Source organism: Mustelus asterias, chromosome 9 (genome assembly GCF_964213995.1).
Source record: "Mustelus asterias chromosome 9, sMusAst1.hap1.1, whole genome shotgun sequence".
NCBI classification, from domain to species: Eukaryota; Metazoa; Chordata; class Chondrichthyes; order Carcharhiniformes; family Triakidae; genus Mustelus; species Mustelus asterias.
The window spans coordinates 15044742-15061725 of NC_135809.1; the positions used below are offsets into that span (position 1 = coordinate 15044742).

Consider the following 16984-nt stretch of genomic DNA (forward strand, 5'->3'; position numbering starts at 1 on the left):
TTCTCAACTTCTCAATTTTTTTTTAAACTGTTAAATGAGGTTAGAGGCTAAATAGATAGTCATGTAGACTCATTTGCTCCATGCCTGCTGTCAATTTTGGAAAATCTGTTCAGTCTAACTGAAATAAAAGACAGTGAAAAGCCTCTGCTTTTCCAAACTGAAATGCCCAAAATCTTTGAAATTGCAGGTTTAATTGTAAAATAAAATGGCTTCATTTCTCTAAAACTGGTCCTGAGAACACTAAATATAATGCTTCCCCTCAACTGGAATAATTGAAGCAGAACGACAAGCACAGCATTCTCATACCTGCTCAAATAAAGGATGAGATTCAATAAGTTGCATGCTTCATGCAGGTTTGTTGACTGGGTGTAGAGCAATAGAAAGCATGACGACACTTAAAAGATGGTAGACCAGCCACAAAGGCTGTTATCAATGCAAGTGCAAAGAGACATGTGTGCACTGAGTATGTTTTATTAATTGTTTTGTAGAGTTTCCTTTGTCATCTGATAATGTTTATTAATTTTTTAATATCTTTATTGAGGGAAGAGGGTGGTGTGGTGGTAATGACACTGGACTAGTAATCTAAAGGTCCAGACTAATGTTCTTGGGATATGGGTTCAAAGCCCACTATGCAGTTGGTGGAATTCAAATTCAATTAATAACAGTCTCGAATTGAAAGCGAGCCTCAGTAACGGTGACCGTTAAAACTACCATTGATTGATGTATAATCCCCTCTGGTTCACTAATGTCCTCTGGGGAAAGAAACCTGCCATTTTTGCCTGGTATGGCCTACATATGACACCAGACCCACAGCAATGTGATTCACTCCTAAACTGTCTTCTGCCCCACAGGCCACTCGGATTAAGGCTGGGCAAAAATTATTGGCCTTGCCAGCAACATTCACACCCTGTGAAAGAATTTTTAAAAATTAAAGTTACTATCCAGCCCTTGAGTAAATTTATTCAGTTTGCATTTATATAGCACCCAGGCATATCTCTTAAATGTTAGTGTTTTGCATAGATTGCATTATTTTGATTAGATGTGGCTCTTGCATAGACACGCACAGCAGGATTTCTCACACACTAAGGACTTGAATGCCCAAAGGAAAACAATGTAGACTAGGACACAGACTATTTTCCTGCCCCTTTTCAAATAGTGCAAGTACTCATCTAAAAAGCCTGGTAGGACCTCAATTTAGCATAACCAGTGGTGCCATACACTCTTGATACTATACTGGACTGTCACCCTAAGTGATGCCCTGAAGTATTAGTTTACTATTAGAATCTGCAGCCTTCTAACTCAGAAACAAGAGAATTAACAACTCTCCCAAGAACACAATTGTGTTCAGAAGGCAAGTTCATAAAATTAGATAAATAAACATTACTGTATTTATTTTCGAAGGCTGTATGGTGTCATAATGCATTACCAAATGCATTTAATCTTTATGATAAAGGTATTCCTGTCCCAGCTATTAGTGATGAAGCTTCCTCTCTTTACCAGGTACATTTGTCCTAGGTGAATTAATATTGCGAAATTTCAACCCAGTTCCTAGAGGGCATTTTTTAGCATTGCAAAACTGCCCTTAAATTAGCAATATCACTCAACACAAAGGTGGGTGGTGTGAGCAGGAAGTGGGAATACTCTACTGAGATTGAGTTTAAACATCTGATATGGATCTGTCATAGACTATATCTAACCTGGAGAGATTGAGGTAGGAAAATGTTTCATTTCCCACTATTGATATCTCTTTTGATCCACACACCTACTCTCACCTCCCCATGCTATCTGAAGCTCCTTGTAGCCATGAGTAGGGAATGACGAATAGAACTTTGAGGGATTATTTATAAAACTGACAAGTTTCCTTTTGTAGTGTATTAAAGATAATCAGCAAGTGGACATTTTCTATGTTTGAAAATAGCTTTCAGTAAAATAGCAATATTACAATGTTTGCATCAGGAGGCGATAACTGATTGAATGCTATTTATTTTTTTATCCAGTTCATTTTCCTGGCAAGAAGTGCGCACTTGCAGGCACCAGAGGAGGTGGAGAGAAAAAGAATATATCTGGAGCATCAGGTAGTACTAATGCAGGGAATAATGAAACTTCTCAAGGCAGAAGAAGATCAATGCGTATCAGCAAAGCAGAAAAGTTGGACAAATCTGCCAGCTCGGCCCAAAGGCCTCAGTCAAGCTCAGGTGCCTCAGTTCCTAAAGCATCCCCAGAATGTGCAAGAACTCCACCCAAAAGGGGTGGAAAGCAAAAGGCAAAAAGGAAATTGGAGACTGAACAAAGTAAAGTCCCCCCTGATAAAAAGAAAACCAGAGTTACTCGTAGCTCCTATAAGAAATCTAGTTCTAGTAGTTCTGACCCAAATGATAGTCCTTTAGTCAGTGAAACTGAATATCAGCCTCAACCACCTCTTTCCAATGAAGAGCTGTTGACAAACCTGGATAATAGTGATGCAAGCCAAACATCACCTAATGATGGTGATGAATGCGTCACCTCAATGGAGAAGGATAATGAGGAAGAAAATAATGAAGAGCTTGATTGTGTGGAAAACAAAAATTCTTCTGTCAGTGAAGAAAACTGTGCGCCAATCACTGACCAGATTAATATTGAAGACTCAGGAAACTCAACTCTTTCACCAACTACTGATAAAAGTCATGGAAGTTGTGTGGAACATAACTCAGGAAACTCCGCAGAACACAGCAACAAAGAAACTTTTGAAAATGAACAGAGTAGTTCAAAAAATGGAATTTATTTTCTCAATGAAGATGATGTGACCTATAGCGATCAAGGCATTGGTCAGATAAAATATCCTGGAAGTCCATCAAATGAAGAAAGTGCTGAGATGGAAAATAAGGCAATTGTAGAAGATCAAAATACTGAACAATATGAAGCAGTAGAATTTGCAGAAACAAAGGAGAATTCTGAACAAGTGCCTGCTTGTGAGGTTGATACCGGAAAGCAGTCACCTGTTGGAAGTCCAGGAAAAAGCGTTGCAGAGACCCACTCCGAAAGTAAAATGTCTTCGGAGAGTATCGATTCTGAGCAATTGAAGGATACGGAATCTGCAAAAGACGATTCGGGTGAAGAAAACCATACATCCGATTGTAAAAGTGACATTGCTGAAGAATCATTTGTTGACGCTCCTGAGAAATCAATGGAAAATAGTGACGGGATGAGTAAAACGTCTATAGAGAATGTCAACCCTGAGATATTTAAACAAACAGGACCTCTGGAAATTTTAAGTGTGGAGAATACATCTGATTCTAAAAGTGTTATTGGCCAACAGTATGCAAAAACTCCTGAAATATTTATGGAGGACAACAACCCAAAGAGTGAAATAGCCTCAGAGACTGTAAAAACAGAGCAACTTGAGATGGACTCTACAGAGGTTTTATGTGTACCTGAGCAGGTACCAGATTATAAGTCATCAACTGAAGACCCTGGTAAGTTCATGGAGAATGACAGCTTGAAAAGTGAGTTAGGTTCTGGGCATGTCGAAGCTGAGCAGTTTGAGATGGACCTGGAGCAACGTTTAAATGAACCACCTCCTGCATCTGATAGTAAAAGTGATATTGGTCAGCACTTACCTGATGATAGTCCTAGAAAAACTATAGAGGATGACAACTTAAATAGAGTAATCTCAGATAAACCTGATCCCAATCAGATGACCGCAGAGACATATGAAGCCTCTGACGATAAAAGGACCAAATCTGAGTTGTTTATTGATGGGGCTGGAAGTGGCGGCGCTGAGGACTTTAATGTGGACAACAATGAAGTAGTGGCAATGGAATGTGATTCACCCATCAATGACCACCAAATGTCTGAAGCTGAACTTGAATCTCAAAAAAATTCAAAAGAAAGCGAAGTCGGTTCTGCTTTATCCTTTATTTCTGACCACCCAATCTTGATGCCAGATAGCACCATTGAAAATAACAACAAGGAAAACACAGCACAAGGACCACCTGAAGTTGAACTTCAAAAAAAGTTAGAACAGAAAGGGAAAGATGTACCGCGCCGCAAGTCTAGATTCCATGCAGCAACCACAACTTGGTCTCCAGAAAGGGAAAGAAAACGTGAACAGAAGAGATCCAGGTCCAAGTCACCGGGGCAGTCTGGGTCTGGGTCCAGGTCTCGAGGAAAGTCTCGGTCCCTGTCACGGGGCAGGTCCGGGTCCAGGTCGAGAGGTCGGTCTGGGTCTAAGTCACGGGGCAGGTCAGGGTCCAGATCGCGGGGACGGTCAAGATCGAGAGGAAGGTCCAGGTCACGAGGGCGGTCCAGATCGCGAGGACGGTCCAAGTCTAGATCGCGAGGACAGTCAAGATCGAGAGGAAGGTCCAGATCGCGAGGAAGATCCAAGTCCAGATCGCGAGGGCGATCAAGATCGCGAGGAAGGTCCAAGTCCAGATCACGAGGACGGTCAAGATCACGAGGAAGGTCTGGCTCCAAGTTAAGGGGAAGATCCAGGTCCCGATCATGGGGTAAAGACCATCATGGTCACTCAGACAGGCCTGTGGTTGAAAGAAATCGTTCAAAAGGAGATGACAGTGATCGAAGCAACCAAGCTTCTCCAGTCTCCAGAAAAAAATCCAGGTCTCCCAGTAAAGAGAGAGACAAGGAAGAGTTGTCAAGTGAGGCTGAGAAGAAGGAAGCTGAAGCAGAAAGAGGAAGGAAAAACAGGCTGCGCTCGAGGTCCAGGTCCAGATCCAGGAAAAGATTTAATTCTGGAGACAAAGAGGAGAAAGTTAGCTTTTCTCCAGGAAGAAGAGACCGGTACATGGATGACAACTGGAGAAATTTTCGAGGAAATGATAGACCGAGAATGAATGATAGGGAAAGGCCAAGAGGATTTGATAGATTCAGGAAGGACAACAGGAGTAGAGAATTTCCACAAAGTAACAGATATCCAGATGAACAGTCAACTGAGAGTACTAATGAATATATGGAAGACAGGAATCCAGACTGGGTGATGGAACAATTGCAGGCACCTTCTGATGTCAGTATAAGAGAAAACGAATACAGGAATGATGCCAAATGGGAAGAAAATAGATACGAAAGGGATGATTCTTGGGGGAATAGGAACTTTGGTTGGAAACGAGGTCGTGGACGTTTTCGGGGAGGCTCCTTTCATGGTGACCAAAGTGAAATGCCATGGCAGAACCGGCGGTCAAATTTCTCAGGCGAGCAAAATAATTCAGGGAAATACCAAGGAACTGGACCCCGCAGGTACAATGACCACCAACATAATAGGTGGCGAGGTGATTCAAATGTATCTTCCGAGGTCCGTGACCGTTCTGGATGGTCATCCTTCTCCAGTTGGAACGCGAGGAAAACTCTGCCAGCCGATGTCCAAAATTACTATGCCAATAGGGGAAGGCAGGCTTCAAGCGCACAGTCCAGCTGGCGAGGCCCTGACGAGGAACAGTACCAAGCTTCTTCAGAGCAAGGTATGTGTTTTTTTTTTTATTGTCAATCCCTTTTTGAAAGCTTGCAAAACCTCTTGAAATTTGTGTGGTGCTAGTTATAAGTCTGCTTTGAGAGAAAACCTTGCTGATTGCTTTAAAAAATGGAATTTAAACACCTTATTCACAATTTATGAGCAGGAGGAAAATAAAAATTGAAACCTGATGACTTGTTTTAGACAAAGGGGCATGATTTCTATAACTTTTGGTGACGGGGATTGCTGTTTTTAAAGCTGACAGCAAAATATTGTCTTTCCTGAATTGTGTCTTTTGAAGCGTTTGCTTTAGGAAACAAATTGTTTTTAAAAATCACGCAAGGTTGTCTTCAGCAAGTGGATAGTATACCTGAATAGTCCATAATCTGAATTATTTTAAACGGAATATGCCAAGAGAGAACACGGTTTTGAGTATACAATAATAATGATTTTTCTTCCAGTAACATCTCATGGCTGAGATGGACATGATGGCTGGTTAGGATTCTCTTGTGCAGAATATAGTTCTGAAAAACCAGCTGCACTTTTAGTCTTTTGTGATAATTATTTTCATTCAACTAGAATTGCGATTCAGCATTTTATACTACTTTTACAGTCATAACAAAAGGCTTATTTGTTACTGATTTTATAGTGCATCAATTAATTAGGAGGGCAAAAAGGGGCCATGAAATGTCCTTTGCAGGCAGGATTAAGGAGAATCCCAAGGCATTTTATACGTGTATTAGGAGCAAGAAGGTAGCTAGAGAAAGAGTTGGTCCACTCGAGGACAAAGGAGGGAAATTATGCGTAGAGCCAAAGAAAGTGGGTGAGATCCTTAACGAGTACTTTGCATCGGTATTCACAAAGGGGAGGGACATGTTGATTGGTGTCTCGGAGGGGTATGTAAACCCTCTAGAACAAGTCATCCTTGCGAGGGAGGAACTGTTAGGGGTATTAAAAAGCATTAAAGTAAACAAATCCCCAGGGCCAGATAACATCTATCCCAGATTACTAAGGGAGACAAGAGAGGAAATTGCTGGACCTCTAACAGAACTCTTTGTTTCCTTTTGGCCACAGGGTGAGGATTGGAGGATAGCCAGTGTTGTCCTGTTATTTAAGAAGGGTAACAAAGATAACTTGGGTAATTATAGGCCAGTGAGTTTGACGTCAGTGATAATGAAATTGTTGTAGACGGTTCTTAGTGATAGTATTTATACACATTTAGAACTGAATGATCTTATTAGCGATATACAGCATGGTTTTGTATGAAGGAGGTCATGTCTAACTAATTTGATTGAGTTTTTTGAGGAGATGACAAAAATGATTGACGAGGGAAGGGCCGTGGATGTTGGCTACATGGACTTCAGTGAAGCATTTAACAAGGTCCCTCATGACAGGCTGGTGCAAAAGGTTAAATCACACAGGATCAAGGATGAACTAGCTAGATGGATTCAGAACTGGCTTGGCCATAGAAGACAGAGGGTAGCGGTGAAAGGGAGGTCTGTAACTAGTGGTGTTCCCCAGGGATCAGTGCTGGGACCTCTGTTTGTAATACTTATAAATGACTTGGAAGAAAACGTAGCTGATTAGCAAGTTTGCGGAGGATACTAAGATTGCTGGAGTGGTGGATAGTGATGAAGATTGTCAGAGAATACAGCAGGATATAGATAGGCTGGAAAATTGGGCAGGGAAATGGCAGATGGAATTTAATCTGGAGAAATGCGAGGTGATGAATTTTGGTAGATCCAATTCCGGTGGGAGCTATAAAATAAATGACAGAACCATCAGGAGCATAGACACACACAGAGACCTGGGAGTACAGGTCCACAGATCCTTAAAAGTGGCAGCAGCACAGGTGGAAAAAGTGGTGAAGAAAGCATATGGCATGCTTGCCTTCATTGGCCAGGGCATCGAGTATAAAAGCTGGCAAATTATGTTACAGTTATATAAAACAGTAGTTAGGCCACATTTGGAATACTGTGTCCAATTCTGGTCGCCGCACTACCAGAAAGACGTGGAGGCTTTGGAGGGAGTACAGAAAAGGTTTACCAGGATGTTGCCTGGTATGGAAGGTATTAGCTTTGAGGAGAGATTGAATAAACTGGGATTGTTCTCCCTGAAAGACGGAGGCTGAGGAGTGACCTGATAGAAGTTTATAAAATTATGAGGGGCATAGATAAGGAGAACAGTTGGAAGTTTTTTTCCAGGGAGAAATGACAATTACAAGAGAGCACAAGTTCAAGGTAAGGGGAGAAAGGTTCAGTAGAGATGTGCGGGGGAAGTTTTTTTACAGAGGGTGGTAGGTGTCTGGAATGCACTGCCAAGTGAGGTGGTTGAGGCAGACACATTAGCGACATTTAAGACTCATCTGGATAGACACATGAACAGGTGGAGAACAGAAAGATACAGGACATTGGCGCAGGCTTGGTGGGCCAAAGGGCCTGTTCCTGTAGTGTGCTGTTCTTTGTTTTCTTTTAATTTGTCCCAATGTAAGATAATTTTGAAGCTTCCTCCCTCCCCTCATGGGGCAAATAACTTTGCAAATAAATATGCATTTTCCCAGGTAATCAGCTTGTAAATTGTGAAAGAGTTTAAAGAATTTGTTTGAAAGTAGGCCTGTGGCTTTATGGTTTTCAGATAAAGCTATTGAGATGGTTATTGTGATGATTGGATCAAACTTCTTTGGGTCCATTCCTTTAGGTTATCAAAATGCCACCAATTCAAATCTCTTTCGTGTTGAACAAATAAAAAGGATCAAGAATGGTTTAGATGCAATCTAAAAGCAATGCGTGAAGCTGCATGAATGCTGGATTATTTCCAGAGCTTATTTTTTGAATTCCTATCAAATTATTCTGGAAATTAATGCTTGAAGCGGTTTTTCTTCAGTAGCCAGGCATTATTTTGCACTTGGCAATTGAGTACATAGTCTCTGTGAATGAGGAAACACGTTTTTAAAGGCCTTTCACTGGTTATCACTGAGAATGAAGAGAGCTAATAGGAAAATAAAGTGATAAAAGGTTAAAATGTCTGACCTGTAAGACCTGATTCAAAGTAAGCCCATATTGATTGAATAAAAATCTGATAGCTATGCAAGTCGAGTATCCTTTATCCATATATCCGGAAACTGAACAGATCCATAAACCGCACTTTTGTGAACTTCAGTGACCTTTAGCTTAGGATGTCAAGTTGTTTCTCTTGCGATTTTTGTGGTGAATATGCCAAAAAGTTACTTCATCAAAAACAAAGTATTTATTATTCAGTCATGCATCTTACTTTTCGAGCCATTTTATTTATTTAGACTTCATTGTAAATTTATATGCGGTATCCGAAAACTGAAATTATCTGGAATCGAAAATACAGTTGACCCCGGGGGTTTCAGATAAAGGATACTTAACCTGTAGAAGCAGCGACAACTTCCATGATGCTGTATAAATATTACACCAGACAATGTTTTCCTGAGTGCTTCATTGGAACTTCCTATCTGTGACATGGCTTCATTAGGATGTTTAACTCAATGCACCCGTACACTCCATTGGGCAGCCTACGCTGCAGTCTTATCTACATCCACTATCTGAGACACGAGACAATTTCCCTATCTTTCCCCTCCGCTTGTCACTCCTCTCTGGTGCTCCATCAGGTTCTCTAACTCGTGCCTAATGATCTTCTCTGACTGACAACATTGTGTGAATGGACTTGGAGAGAAGAAGTTCTGACTTGAGCACTTAATTTTTTCAACTGCTGGGTTATGCAAAGTAGTTCAAAGTTTGAATTCAATGCATATATTCAACATAACTATTTCAAGGAACAGAAGTAGGCTAAATGTTCATCAAATTTGTTTGATCATTGATTGAGAGCATTGAACTAAGAGTCATAGAGGTTTACAGCATGGAGGCAGGCTCTTCGGCCCAACTTGTCCATAAGAACTTGGAGCAGGTTATCTGGCCCCTCGAGCCTGCTCCGCCATTCAATAAGATCATGGCTGATCTTTTTGTGGACTCAGCTCCACTTACCCGCCCACTCATCATAACCCTTAATTCCTTTACTGTTCAAAAATTTATCTATCCTTGCCTTAAAAACATTCAATGAGATAGCCTCAGCTGCTTCACTGGGCAGGGAATTCCACAGATTCACAACCCTTTGTGTGAAGAAGTTCCTCCTCAACTCAGTCCTAAATCTGCTTCCCCTTATTTTGAGGCAATGCCCCCTAGTTCTAGTTTCACCCGTCAGTGGAAACAACTTCCCTGCTTCTATCTTATCTATTCCCTTCATAATCTTATGTTTCTATAAGATCTCCCATCATTCTTCTGAATTCCAATGAGTATAGTCCCAGTCTACTCAATCTCTCCTCATAAGCCAACCCTCTCAACTCCGGAATCAATCTAGTGAATCTCCTCTGCACCCCCTCCAGTGCCAATATATCCTTTCTCAAGTAAGGAGACCAAAACTGTACACAGTACTCCAGGTGTGGCCTCACCAGCACCTTATACAGCTGCACCATAACCTTGCTGTTTTTAAATTCCATCCCTCTAGCAATAAAGGACAACATTCCATTTGCCTTCTTAAGTACCTGCTGCACTTGCAAACCAACTCCTTGAGATTCCTGCACAAGGACAGCCAGGTACCTCTGCACAGCAGCATGCTGCAATTTTTTACCATTTGAATAATGGTCCATTTTGCTGTTATTCCTACCAAAATGGATGACCCCACATTTACCAACATTGTACTCTATCTGCCAGACCCTCGCCACTCACTTAGACTATCTATATCCCTTTGCGGACTTTCCTCTGCACACTTTGCTCTGCAGTGTCATCTGCGAATTTTGACACACTACACTTGGTCATCTATGTCCATGCTGTCCTTTTTTTTAAACCACTAAGCTTGTCCCAATTGCCCACATTTGGTTCACAACCCTCTATACCCATCTTACCCATGTAACTTCAGTGACCTTTAGCTTGGGATGTCAGGTTGTTTCTCTTGTGATTTCTGTGGTGAATATGCCAAGAACTAACTTTATCAAAGAGACCGTGTATTTATTATTTGTCATGCATCTTATCAAATTATCTGAAATGCAAAATACATGGCTGATCTGTGATCCATATATCTGTCTGGCCCTATATATTCCTTATACCTTGACCAACATCAGTGTTTAAATGAACAAGTGATTTAGCATCAGTTGCCATTTGCAGAAGAGAGTTCCAAATTTCTGCCTCTTTTTACATGAAGTCTTTTCCAATGTCACCCCTGAAAGATCTGGCTCTGATTTTTAAACTATGCCCCCTAGCCCTAAAATCTGTAACATGGAAATAGTTTATTGCGCTCTGTTCTATCCAATCCTCTTAATATCTTGAAAGCTTTGATCAAATTCCCCCTCAATCGTCTAAATTCCAGATACTGGAATCTGTGCTGCTATCCCCCAAGGCCAGTACGTACTTATACTGTGTGGCCAGAACATGTTCAGTACTCCAGGTGTTGTCTACTCAGAGCTTTGTGTAGTGAGGCAATATTCTGTTGTATTAAGTAATGGTTAATTTAATAAGCTCATTTCAAGTATGTATCAGAACAAAATACCTGGATGAAATCTATTGTAAAAAGGTTCATAGCACTCGGCTAAAGTTCACGTGCTAAGATATTTTTGGCTGAAATGTCACAGACCTGAAGAATGATCCCGAGACCCCCCACAATACCTCTCCATTAATTAATGTCTTACTTATTTGGCAGATTCATCACATGGGGTGCCAGCCTTCGGTGACCAAGCAAATCAGCAAATGAATGGTTCTCAGCAGCCAGTTAATATGATGCATCCACCAGTTTTACCACAGCCAATGAATGCACCACCCCAACCAATGAATGTCTTTCCATACCCAATGAACGTCCACGCACCACCCCCTTTAATGCATTTCCATAATCCCTACATCCACCCTCCTCCACCACTCAATGTCCATGCAGGAATTCCTGCAGTGCAACCAGCTGTAGCCGGAAACCTGCCTAACAGCCCACCTCCACCACCACCTCCGCCTCCACCAGCCCAATCGGTGAACTACGCGATTCAGCAGCATGACATGGCACAACCTCAGGTACGTCCTTCAGAAAGATATGAATGCTGTTCTACTGTGTTCAAGGGTGGCAGATAAATGAGAGCAGGAGGAAGTGTTCTGCCAGTGTTTCCAGGTTTGTTTTTCCAGTCAGTTCGAGAGCTTGCAGACTCAGTTAAATGCTAGCTGAGTACAGTCCATTTGTTTGCATGGTTACAGTGCTTTTCCTTTACATGTTAATATATTGAAAGTTAAAAGTGCTTCCAGAATAATGCACTTTTTAAAGGATATACTTCACCTCTAATACACTTAATGGGCAGCACGGTGACAGTGTTTAGCACTGCTTCCTCACAGCACCAGCAAGCCGGGTTCAATTCCCGGCTTGGGTCACTGTCTGTATGGAGTCTGCATGTTCATCTCATGTCTACGTGGGCTTCCTCCGGGTGCTCTGGTTTCCTCCCACACGATGTGGAGATGCCGGCGTTGGACTGGGGTAAGCACAGTAAGAAGTCTCACAACACCAGGTTAAAGTCCAACAGGTTTATTTGGTAGCAAATACCATAAGCTTTCGGAGCAATGCTCCTTTGTCAGATGGAGTGGTCTCTGTTCTCAGTTCCTCCCACACTCCAGAGATGTGCAGGTTAGATTGATTGGCCATGATAAATTGACCTTCGTGCTGGTTGGTTCATTGGCCATGCTAAATTCTCCCTCGGTGTACCAGAACCAGGCGCTGGAGTGTGGCAACTAGGGGATTTTCACAGTAACTTCATTGCAGTGTTAATGTAAGCCTACTTATGACAATAAATAAATTTGAGCTTAATCCAGACTTGTTATGTGGGAAATCTGAGTCATGTAGCCCACCGTACTCCCCAAAGTCTGTCCATCTTTTACAAGGCATAAGTCAGGAGTATCGCTTTTTTAGATCATCCCTCCTCGATGTAGTATTCTGGAGGTGAATTTGCAGAGCAGTACTGCTTCTGTCCCCATTCCAGCTGGAGGGTCAGGCAAAACAGTGCAGGTTCCACTTTCTGTAGACATTTCCTCTTTATCCGTTCAGTCTGTGCAACAGGTCTTTGCATCTCTTTCAACTTTGAAATCTACAATATCCCGATGAGTGCAAGATGAAAAGCCTTGACAGCATTTTTCCTTTTTCTGAGCATTAGAGATATCCTGGTTGTCACACAACTTTACACCTTGTAATGTGACAAAAGGATGTGACAAAAGGCTCCTTCTGGGGTTTGGTGAACAGCTCACCATGAAACCCATTGAATTTCTGTTTGATCATCTTTTAAAAAGAGAAGGCAGATGTTCACCCAACTGTTGGCCTGAATTTCTGGTGCTGATTTTCTTTGAATCAATTTAATTGCGCTAATAGGTTATAAAGGCTCGGTCCCGGCCTGCTATTTTGTCAAGCAACTTGTGTAAAGCTGAATCCAGGATAGTTATGAGTACTGGATATCAGGATGGATGCTCTAACGAGAAATAAGCAGATTACTGTCTTGGTGTAAATTCAGATTGGGTGAATGTTTTTTTAAAAAATAATGGTGTTAGCCTGCTGCATCTCTGGAAGGTCTGTGAGGTTTTTTTTTGTCCTGTGCCAAAATTGTGATGTAATGCCCAGCACCTAATTGAGTTATCGCATCTGATAATCACCTACATGGAGGAAGATGGATACACGAAGCTCTGTTTGCTTGTGTTGAAGTCCTGTTTCTTTAGTCTAATGCTGCACATGAGGTTCTGAGTTTGTGCACAATAGCCCCAAAATATTGTTTTTTTTTCCAGCACTGTTGGCACGTCGCAAAATTGATGTCCACGCGTCATGTTTTTGTGAAACCGATTGACATAAACGTCTCATTAAAAACAGTGTGTTTGTGGATTTCCTTTTTGCTGCTTCCATGGATAATTACAAAGTGCTTTACTCCACTTCCTTTTTAGATCATCCCTCCTCCATGTACTGTTCCGGAGGTGGATTTGCAGAGCAGCACTGCCTCTGTCCCCATTCCAGCAGGAGGGTCAGGCAAGACGTTGCAAGTTCCACTCTCTATAGACATTTCCTCTTCAACCTTTCAGTCTGTGCAACAGGTCTTTGCATCTCTTTCAACTTCGAAACCTACTGTAGAAAAAGAGAGAGAGAGCTTGAAGGAAGAATTTGAAACAGAAAAGCCCAAAAAGGACAAGGCAAGTCCAGCAGTATCAGTGATCGCTTTAATTTTCAATGAATCAGGTTCCCGCACAAGAAAGTTACAGCTGCATTGTTGTTTGAATGTGAGCTTTTTGTAACATTGTTGTATAATATGAGCTTAGCAGGAATCTAGAAACTTTGAGATCAGTTAATTTTTTCAGTTGTGTGTGTCGTGTTTGCCTAAAACACGATCCTGCTCCCATGCACACATGTCTGTCCTTGGCATGCTGCAATGTTCCAGTGAAGCTCAACGCAAACTGGATAAACAGCATCTCATCTTCCGGCTAGGCACTTTACAGCCTTCCAGTCTCAACATCGAATTCAACAACTTCAGATGATTAACTCTACCCCACCTCGACCCTTTGTTTTCATTTAATTTTTTTTTTTACTGGTCTCTACCTTTTATTTCTTTATTGTCTTTCTTCATTTTTCTTCCCCCCCCAACTCTTTCCTCCTACTTTATCCCTCCTTTCCTTACCTTTTCTCCCCCTTTCCTCCTTTTTCTACATTTGACCTCTTTTCCACCCATTTCCCCTTCCCCTCCCCCCTCATCTTCATCTGTAACAACTTACCCTCTGATTTTAGCTTCTCTGCCGTTTGGCCATTCGCACCCTTTATTCTCTCTATGGACTGCCATCAGCCGCCTTTTTTCCTGGTTTCTGTGGCTGCGGCTCATCTTTCATTCACTCACCCTGCAATATAAATATATCCCACTTTCTAAGCCTTTTAGCTTTGGCAAAGGGTCACTTGGACTTAATGTCAGCTCTTTTCTCTCCTTACAGATGCTGCCAGACCTGCTGAGATTTTCTAGCATTTTCTCTTTTGGTGTATGCCTTTTTTTTAGTGATTAGGATTTGTTTCTACTTATGTATTTTTGTGTGTGCATCTTAGCTTGCAATCTTCTTAAAGCTTATGAACCTGTGAATTAAAAAGCATACTCATAGCTTATCTAATACACTGTATTAAATCATTGTTCCTATCAACTTACTACTGCCATCTGTCGGTGATGTGACTGATGCTTGAACCTGCTGTTCCATATTGGCTGAAGTTAAGGTTTATTGTGGAATATCCAGCTAAAGTACTTTTCCTGTCCAATGTATAGAAATGTACTATTCAAGAAAGGGCTGTAGAAGAAGTGAAACTAGCCATCAAGCCTTATTACCAAAAGAAGGACATTACCAAGGATGAATATAAAGAGATTGTCCGCAAGGCAGTGGATAAGGTAACAACTGGAAAATGGATTTACTTTTACACAAGATTCTTGATACTGGTGAAGAGTCTGTTTGAAATAAAATACTTCACCCTCTTCTCCTCCCCATTCTCCCTGCACCATTTAACTATGCTTGCCTTGAAAAAACACAGAGGTTTAATTACCTACATGTAAGCTGTTGGAGATCGACTTGTGCAGTAATATTTGACAGTTTTTACTCTTTGTCTTAGGGGATCGTAAGATTTTATTGTTGTCTTGACTCCACTTTTCTGTCTGTCCCTCCACCACCCTCGGTTCCCTTGTCAATCAAAAACCTTAAGAGGTTAATTGTCCTTTAGCATAATCTCAGGCTGAACAATTTTGCTTTCACAACGAAAACAATGGGTGGCACAGTGGTTAGCACTGCTGCCTCACAGCGCCAGGGACCCAGGTTCAATTCCGGATCTCTGGCTGTGTGGGTTTCCTCCGGGTGCTCCGGTTTCCTCCCACAGTCCAAAGATTAGGTGGATTGGCCATGGGAAATTGCCCCTTAGTGTCCCAAGATGTGGAAATTAGCGGGATTAGTGGGGTAACTACTTGGGGTTATGGGGAACAGGTGTGGGTGAGATTTCCTCTTAGTGTCAGGGGGATTACATGGGGTTGCAGGGATGGGGCTTGGGTGGGATTGTTGTCGGTGCAGACTCGATGGGCCGAAAGGCCACCTCCTGCACTGTAGGGATTCTATGAACAATTGCTTCCCATCATGTTTGCACTTCATAAATGTACATTTTGTCGAATCGATTCATTGTATTTTGTATGTTTTGTTCCTTAGGTTTGCCACAGCAAGAGTGGTGAAGTCATCCCAGGAAAAGTAGCCAATTTGGTAAAAGCATATGTAGAGAAATACAAACACGCAAGGAAAGGGAACCCAAAGCAAAATCCTGAGGAATGCAGTATCATTGGGAACAAATCTTTTTAAGCTGTAACAGATTGGTTGCCAGTGTTAACATGAACCCAAAATAGAATGATAAGTAGGAACTTTGTTATCTATTGGTTCATATATTTTTTCCCTACACAGATTAGGTGTTTTTCTAAAAATCGAAACATTTGAGACAACACAATAACGTGAAATGAAAGCATGCCGTTGTTAGTTATTTGGAGTTGTAAGGATACTTAAGTATAATATGATCTGTCCTGGCCCCTCACGTGGGTTGTCACTAGATCAGTTGTATAAAATGTGATATTTGTTAGATGAATTCCTAATGTATCAAATTATCTCTTGCTATTTTTTTTTGTTAACTCTAGTTAAGTGTTTTTGTAAACCGTTTGTATGCTGTACAAAAGCTTCCAGGTTTAACTGGAAGGATCTGGATCATGTAGTTGCACTAAAGACTGGCGTCTGAGGCTGATCAGCTGTTTTAGTGCGTATAGGGTCTAAACAAAGATGATTGCTTAACACTGCTAGGACTGTGGCTCAGTGGGGAAATGTTTGATAAAAGATTTGATTCTATAGTTTCATTTTTGAGAAAAGCAGAAAAGAATGGTTAAAAATGTGAGGAGTATTCTGTAATACTTGCCCAACAGAGCAAAATAAATTTTCTGCTGCTTGTCAAACTAGTTTCTGGGTCTTGATGGACACATGTATGGGTTTAAATATATCCAAGTATGTATTTTTACTCCAAATGAAATATCCTTTATAAAAGTTGAATTATTTTTGATTGATATTCTGTTGATAATAGTACATTCCACTAAGGTAATTATTTCATCTTTATTCAGATAGCTCTAATACAAATCATGACAATAGACAGTTTACCAGGAGATTAGTTTGGACCTTACAATGGAAGTATCATCTATATACATATGCTGGCTTGAGGTCTATTATTAAGTGAAATGTATTCTTTTCAAAGGCTCGCATTCTGAATTTCTATAAACTCCAAATCAATTCTGTCAACATTGCTTAATCATATTTGTGTGTTGGAGCTAATCATTATGTAGAATAATATCATAAAGTTGCTTCTAGTTTTTGGTTATCTTGTAGAATTTTGCAATAGAAGCAATCAAACTTATTCATTGCTTCCCTTCTCTTTTTGATCATCTGCTTTTGAACTGGATTTTCCTCTAAGTGCTTTCATTACTGCTAC

The 16984-nt window shown here is 41.1% G+C and overlaps 1 protein-coding gene across 3 annotated transcripts in view; it reads left to right on the forward strand.

Moving 5' to 3' along the window:
* Positions 1–16457, forward strand: part of scaf11 (SR-related CTD-associated factor 11) — a 68666-nt gene extending 52209 nt beyond the window's left edge. For 2 of the 3 annotated variants that reach the window (XM_078219714.1, XM_078219716.1), the window contains 5 exons: positions 1998–5453; positions 11159–11514; positions 13408–13650; positions 14757–14876; positions 15676–16457. In XM_078219714.1, the coding sequence (XP_078075840.1) occupies positions 1998–5453; positions 11159–11514; positions 13408–13650; positions 14757–14876; positions 15676–15822 (4322 nt within the window). In that variant the 3' untranslated portion in view covers positions 15823–16457. The remainder of the gene's footprint in view (positions 1–1997; positions 5454–11158; positions 11515–13407; positions 13651–14756; positions 14877–15675) is intronic. The other variant, XM_078219715.1, reaches the window with a different exon arrangement.
* Positions 16458–16984: the final 527 nt, after the last annotated feature.